General features: G+C 35.7%; 1 protein-coding gene across 2 annotated transcripts; it reads right to left on the reverse strand.

Moving 5' to 3' along the window:
* Positions 1-99: 99 nt before the first annotated feature.
* On the reverse strand, positions 100-3,051 carry LOC110753287 (F-box protein PP2-A12-like). 2 transcript variants are annotated; one of them, XM_088253323.1, is made up of 4 exons: positions 2,422-3,051; positions 1,997-2,115; positions 1,854-1,924; positions 100-795 (listed from the first exon to the last, which is right to left on the reverse strand). In XM_088253323.1, exons 1-4 carry the CDS (start codon positions 2,740-2,742, stop codon positions 368-370), a joined length of 939 nt encoding a protein of 312 aa, XP_088109449.1. In that variant the 5' UTR covers positions 2,743-3,051; the 3' UTR covers positions 100-367. The 2 variants fall into 2 exon arrangements, with proteins under 2 accessions (XP_088109449.1, XP_021809853.1); XM_021954161.2 differs by lacking the exon at positions 1,854-1,924 and having other exon boundaries at positions 100-791; positions 2,422-3,045.
* Positions 3,052-7,564: the final 4,513 nt, after the last annotated feature.

A 7,564-nucleotide genomic window follows, 5' to 3' on the forward strand; every position in this document is an offset into this window, starting at 1 on the left:
CTCAAAACCAAATTCTATTCTAGACAGAAGACCTTGGCTATGGAAACAGATACAAAATCTTAATACTATCACTAATTAAACGAAAGAGCAATACGAAAGTTCAACTGTAAATATATCTATCATTAATTTCTCAAAATCCCATACAAGGCAGAAAGCCCCTCTGACTATGGAGACAGACAGACATACAAAATCTTAATCCACTGACACTAATTAAACGAATCAAACAAAGAGAGAAGGAATTTACACGTTTCTTTGCTTACACACACATGACCCCAAGGAGACATTCACTACATCTAAATTGGCTTTCTGCTGAAGATGGCCTAATTCTATAATACAGAACTACCTAACTGAAAAGGTTAAGCGCAAATTAAAAATGCTTTAGCCTTTCTCGAAATTCACTAGGGTACATAAGTACAGAGTCTAAACAGAGGCCACCTTTGGTGTGGGTGCAATCAATCTGGGTCATAGAGAGTTTAATCTTTGTTGATGCATTGGGGTTCTCCACAACAAAATCCCCAACATGGTAGTAGTTCCATTTTCCAGGTTCAGTTAAAAAGCATTGGGACGAGGCATAGTGACCTTCTGAAGTCCATAGCTGAAACCTCACTGGTTTTATGTCCCAACCATGGACATGCTCGGTATTGCAAATTCGGCGACCAAACCTCTTCTGCGAAGACCGTCCTAGCTGCAGCCTAAAGAATAGGCTGTATGTCCCTGCTGGAAACGGGAACTCAACCTCCCCATCGACTTCAAACCACCATATTTGCTGAAGATACGCAACGCTGCAAAATCTGTGTTCAAGAAAAGAAAACTCCAACTTAGTTCCCCGAATACTTTAAGTGCAAAGGTAAATAGGTAAAGCATCTTATTCCAGTGAGGCAACCTCAATCAGAAAATCAGAACCAGGAGGATATGCAATTCCAAAAACCCAAGAACCAGGGGGCTTGGGACATCATAGCCACAACAGAAGTAAGCAATCCACAACCTTTCGGTTTATTTCACATGATCACATTAAGATGCATTGTTTTAGTCATGAGGCCCAAATGAGCACCAGAATAAAATTAAAAGAAAAATACACATCAATCTTGAATTGTATACCCTTTGGGATTCATTCTGTAAATGCTTTTAGACACACTATGTAGGATGCAGTCAACTTGAAGGGAAAGCCAACCAGCAAGCCACAGTACAAACAGATTCATAAAAAGGTCTGTTAGCATTCAAAATAAGCGCAAATCAGGTTGAAAAAATCTAGATTTTTCCTAATATGAGAAGCTTTTAATTTTTGAAGAGTTTACTGGCAATTTAAATTAGCTGAAACTGAACCCTTTCTTAATATCAGATGCTTCATAACTTCTGACATGCTTTTGTGGCAGTTTTAATAAGCTCAAACTCCAGTCAAGCAGTAACTATGTACCAAGAAAATTTTGTATTCTCATGTCCTAGCAATGATAAGAATTAAGAATCACATTATCTATATGGCAGGTTGCTCTAACGATTTGTTATAATTCTTCTTGTAGCCCATTTTCATTAGTTTCGGTGGACAAAGTGAACATATATGTTAATAAACTCCTTCCTCCTCCCTCCTCCCCTCCAAGAACAGAAAGCAAGTACTTGAACATGCAGATATTATGTTGATCCAAACCCTTATCACTGATCATTAGATTGATCAAAACAGGGTGGTTACCCCGAAAATACGAAATTGCCCAAAGTAAATAATTTTTGGCATGCTTGACCACAAAAACTTAAAAGTCATTAACACACCACATACGATCACAACCACAAACTTCCATAGCTCAGCATCATGCATTAAAATCGAAACATCATTAAAAATTCAGAAAAGGGATAACCTAAATAAATAAATAAACCTACTTGGGAAAATTCCAGCAAGGAAACTCGACGTAATACTTGGACGTTCATCAGCAATCTATAACATACAAAATTTCCCATTTCACTGGAATTTCAATGAGAAAGGAAAAAGAAGATCAGTAATTCTCACCTAGATTCTTCAGTTTGAATATGATTCCAATATCTTCGATCATCAATGCCAGTGATTGCTAATCCCTTTGAAGAAATCGACAAGCAAACAGATCCTGTATTTTTATCCAGCCAAACTGTCTGCACCCAACACAAAAAATTTCAAACACCGCACACCAAATCCAAAGCAAGGAAACAAAACATAGAAACGATAAGATAAAGATAGTAAAGCTTACAAAGTCAAAAAATAGTCCCGAAACATGAAAATATCTAAACTTTCATTACACAGTTTTTCTTCTTTCAATACGATTTCAATACGATTTCCTCGCTAAGACAATTCAAGTCAAAGCCTCCAATTTCTATCATTTTCCCACGCTTTCTAGATACCCAAACAGAAAAAAGGGAAACAAAACAAAAAGGAAAAAGGAAAATCGAAAGATAACCCACCTTGGTACCATCATCGAAAGAATTAGGCTGACAAAGCCTCGTATAAACATCTCTCTTACCCAAATTTTCCAAACCATCACCGAACACTTTTCTAACAATAGTTTGATAATTGGAAGGCAATTTCGATTCCCAAATGAAGTCAGCCCAAGAAGCTCCACGAAAAGCCCGATTGAGCTTCGCCAATTTGCAAATCTCCGGTGGGTCCAAATAACCCAGAATCAGCGCCGCGCAGCTCTCCGGCAAATCGCCAAGACTGGGGTTTGATTGCAAAGGCAAAGCCCCAACTGGGTCTGATTTGCAAGCAGAGAAACTAGCACCCATAGCCAAACAGAGCAATCAGAGAGGCAGAGACAGAGAGAGAAGCTCAGAAAGCTGTGAAGAATTAAGCTTTGTGAAGAAATAGAGAGATGGGTTTGGTGGGAGAGGACATGAAATCTCGATGCATGCACTAAAGTATTGAACTTTCGTTGAGGGACGAGTAGAGCCCAAGATGTGAGAGATTGTTTTGGTTGTTTGTTTCCCGAGTAAAGCAGGGGAGGACAGCGATATCTGATGTGGAAGAAATATAGAGCACGAAGAGAGACTATTGTATTGTCGCCATTTTGATTTTTTAATTAGAAACAGTGGATAGCTGTGGACTTGTCGCTGGTTCACACAGTAAACCGTTTCTGGTTTTAAAACATTTTGGATTGGTTTCTGACTTCTCTCTTTTTCTTTTTCTTTTTCTTTTTTGGATAAAAGGTTTCTGATAGATTGGACGATAAGGTTGATGGTTAAAAGGTAAAATCGTATCTGGTAATTATTATTATTATTATTAATTTACTTTATTTAGAACATTTTCATTTCTGTTGAAGATTGTTTTCTTCTAGTTAGATTCTTTTTGGCTATGCGAGAAAATCCTTTAGGATACACTTCCATTGGTGGCATCGGTTGAATAACTATTAGATTCTTATCCCGATCAATTCGGTTTATCTGAAAATATGGTGTTTGTTTATCTTTTTTTTTTTTTTGCCAACTGTTTACTGTTTGATTACTATTTTTGATGAAAACTGTTTGATTACTATTAAATTGTTAAAATTTGGCTAATTTTTGGTAAGAAAAATTCGAATCATTGATGAGCGGCTCATGTACGAATGAATCTACTTGTTGATTTTAAGTTCACAATGGTTCCATTTTTTTCTTAAAAAGAATGAATTAATTGTTATCAATGTTAAGAAAATGAGACGAACATTAAAAAGTTAGAAATTAAAAATTAAAAAAGATAGTTTGACATCCTGGTTTGGAAAAGATTAATGAGCACAAAACAAAACTCAAAGATTTTATTTTTATTTTTATAAAATTCTTGTGTAATAAAGAATGGAAATTCTCAGACATTCATTCACGTGTGCGTTATGATTCTCAACAGTCAAGGAGGGGGAGCTCCCAATAGAACTATCCACCTCAACAATCGCATCACAATTTTCCTAGGAAAGACCTACAATATTCTAAATTAGCTAATCAACTATATCTCCAAACCCTATTAACTATACATTTTCTAATTGCTTTTCTCCTTCAAACACATAAGCTCTTGAATATTTTTTGACAAAAACAATACAAGGGTAGCCATTAATTTTAATATTGGAAATTCAATAATACCAAATTGGGAGCACTAGAATCCCATTATCCATAATCACAAATATTTAACAAGGAAAAAAAGAGTCCTCGTCCCTTATATTAATCGCCATTTAAATTAAATGAGAGGTTGAGGTCTTTGATTTGGAATTCAAATAAGTGTCAAATACGTGGACAATTGATCCAAAACGATAAAGTAAACAAGGAAATATACGTGGACCAAAGGAGATACCTACGATTAGCAAAAAAACACATTGACCCTCAACGTGGTTCTGAGTCAGCTTTGAGGAGGTGGCATGCTAATATTTAGCCGTCTTGCAATGTGTCCCATTGTTTTCATGGTTAGGGTTTCTCTCAAGAATGGATAAGGGATCAAAAGGCCAACCTCGGCCATGGTGGAGCAGAGTAGGCCAATTTTTTTCTTTAAATATTATATGATAAGATTCATATTTTACAATTAGTTAGGTATCTTTGGCACCGTTGTCAGTTGGTATCTTGGCATAGTTGGCATTGCAATCTATATATATTGCAAGCTTTGTTTAATCATAAACATTGACAAATTTTTGGATCAAAGGACATATAAATCCTCTCAATTATCTTTTATTAGGTTGAAAGAAATCATCTCAGTTATATCTTTTGCCGATAATCATAACATAACATATCGATTTAGTGTAATTAAACAAGCGATATTTGAGGAGGATGAAACGAACATAGAATCTTGCATATAAGATTGTCGGTAAAACTAATTATAGATTAGCATATTTGAGTATCTTGTCCGATTCACAGATAGCAGTAAAAAGTAGCATATCAAATATTTGACAACAACATAAAAAAATTGCTAAAGGATCTTTCATTGGCTTGTGAGTTGAAATGAGCATCTTCAAGTTTACAATCATATGCCTGGGAGGTAGCTCCCACTTGGGTTTAATATTTAGAGTTGGACCGAGTGGTCTCTCCCACTTGGGTAGGAACTAGTCAGCTAAGCATAAGAGATAGCTATTTAAATTCGAGACCAAAGAAGACTTGTTGAAATGCACAAGGGGAAGACTGCAACACCTACCAGAACTTAGCTGCTTCTAGTGGTTTTCAATGGGGAAACTGTCTGCCAATACCATGACATATGCGGTACAGAAATATTAGGTTAGCTAGCACGAAACCCTAATGCTTAATTTGTATCAATAACAATAATTGAAGTAATCATTTGGTTAAGAAATGCTATTTCAAGAATTGGCGTGGAGTATACGAAAAGTATTGTGTGAACCAGAAGAAATTTAACCCTGAAAAGGAAAAGGATTTGGTCAGTCCAAGTAGACGGGGCAAATAAATGGTTTGATGTTAACATGCATCTACTTTTAATAGCTCCAATGCTAATTTAATTAATTTGTAATCAATGGTTAATATCCAGTCAGTCTTCATCGCTTGGTTTCATGTGTTTTTAATTAAGGTCACATCGTCATATTCATCACTTGGTCAATGCATGGCTCACGACCCTATCAAGCATACCGGAAAGACATGATGTAAATAAATAGTATGATCTTTCTGGGGGTTTATTAGATTTTTATGTTTGATTTGGGCACAAAGTTACAGGGATCCCTTCTCAAATCTATGGTTATGCCGTATACATATTCAAAGGGTTGCATTTCCCATTTAAATATGCGGTCCGAGTGTGAAGAAAGAAACTGCAATGAATTAATGTAATGAAAATTAATTAATTAATTAATTAATCATATGTCTTTGTCATGTATGGTGATGATGTTAAATATGAAAGTCATCTTGATTTATTTATGGCCCTTGATTTAAATAGGATTTGCTGTTAAGAATCGCATGGTCATGGAGCGCAGGTAAATCATATACAGGATCTCTTACCTCCTTCTAACTATCTTCTTGACTTCTTCCAAGTATATATAAAACTTAATAAAAGAACCCTAATAGAGAACAAAGAAACCTGATGGCCGAATTGAGTGGTACAATTGATGTAGATATAACCCTATAAAATCATATAAAGGTAACTGTGTAAGATCTCCTTTGATGTTAGCAAGCAGGCAACAACTACCATTCCATAGACTGATATACGACTTTGCTGAAGAAGAAGAAGACAAGAACATGAGCAAATGGGAAACGACTTGAACAAATTGACACCCATAAAAAGAGGTCTTGATATCGACATTAGCGGCAAATCTGAGGAGAATGGGGGCCCATTGACAGCTAATTGTTCATTTAACTTCGTACATATTGATATCATAACCCTGGCTAGTGCCACACAACAATGTCATGTAGATTAATTTGAGAACCTTTGTGGCTCAAATTTAAGGATCGTTTCTACTTTTCGGACATGTCAAACGTCAAAATGCATTTTCGTTTTCAACAAATAATAAGATATTTGCGAAGGAGTACCATATACAACTGGATGCTCACACGCCCACAATAATGAAGTCAGTCACAAATAAGTATCCGACTCACATCCATGTGTGAATGTGAGTTAAACTCGATACCTTCTTCAGCCAAACGAAAATAACTTAAACTACAATTAAAACAAACATCAAAATTTTACTTGGGTGAGTTTTTTCCTTACCGTTGGAAAATAGGGTGTAAGAAACAAATTTAAATTGCCCTAGCACACCCCATATATATATATATATATATATATATATATATATATATATATATATATTTACTTTAAGCTTGTAAATCAACTCTGCCTAGCTGTCGTCTTTGCTCCACCGGAAGTAGGTGTGCTAATGTGACAAATTTTGAGCTCATCCTAGTAGCCTTCAAGTTGGCTTTAGCCTTTTGGTTTATGTCAATTTCGCATGGTCCACCACAAACAATGAAATTAAAGAGGAGAGGATTAATCATAATATCAAAATAAAATAACATTAATGATAGATAAACTTTTTAACTCTACACTGTCGAGAATATACCTAACAGCACGTAGCACCGTCGGATATGCTGACTTTGTGACGAAGCCCATATGTTGACCTCAAAAAACAAAGCTTAAGGTGATTAACTATAATAATATGAGATTAGATATAAAATACAATTAGATAAGAGAGTGTGACATCATGATATCGTATAAAGTGATCAGCCAAGTTGTGTGTTGATGCCTTTAAATTTGCAAACCCAAACGAAAATCTGCCTTAAAATAATATAATGAGATGTTGACAGGTAACATTCTGATATTATCAAAAAAATAATTTAATTTAATTTTTTTTGGGGTCAGTGATATGATATGATCAAAGTTTAAACCTTTTAGCATTTCATGGAGCTAATTTGGCAGCTCCATGCCCAAGCAAGAAAAGCCAAATCTAAGGCTAAACTTGGCTCACAAAGCTCATTATGCTTCACGCTTTGAAAAGCCCACATGGATTGGGCCACTCCTATTTTTATGTGAGAGAGCCCAGATGAGATTGTGCCAGAATCTGAGAGAGAGAGAGAGAGAGAGAGAGAGAGAGAGAGAGAGGTGAGCAAACACAACCATATTATATATGACAATGGAATTTGAGAGAGAGAGAGAGAGAGAGAGAGAGAGAGA

This window comes from Prunus avium, chromosome 5 (genome assembly GCF_965620075.1).
Source record: "Prunus avium chromosome 5, drPruAviu1.hap1.1, whole genome shotgun sequence".
NCBI lineage: Eukaryota > Viridiplantae > Streptophyta > Magnoliopsida > Rosales > Rosaceae > Prunus > Prunus avium.

What these genes read in the sequence shown, in the direction of transcription:
- LOC110753287 (XM_088253323.1), bottom strand. Translation starts at nt 2,742, where the DNA reads ATGGGTGCTAGTTTCTCTGCTTGCAAATCAGACCCAGTTGGGGCTTTG. An exon ending in CTTTCGATGATGGTACCAAG is followed by an intron (nt 2,116 to 2,421) that starts GTGGGTTATCTT and finishes TGTTGGGTGCAG; the next exon opens with ACAGTTTGGCTGGATAAAAA. An exon ending in ATTCAAACTGAAGAATCTAG is followed by an intron (nt 1,925 to 1,996) that starts GTGAGAATTACT and finishes TGTATGTTATAG; the next exon opens with ATTGCTGATGAACGTCCAAG.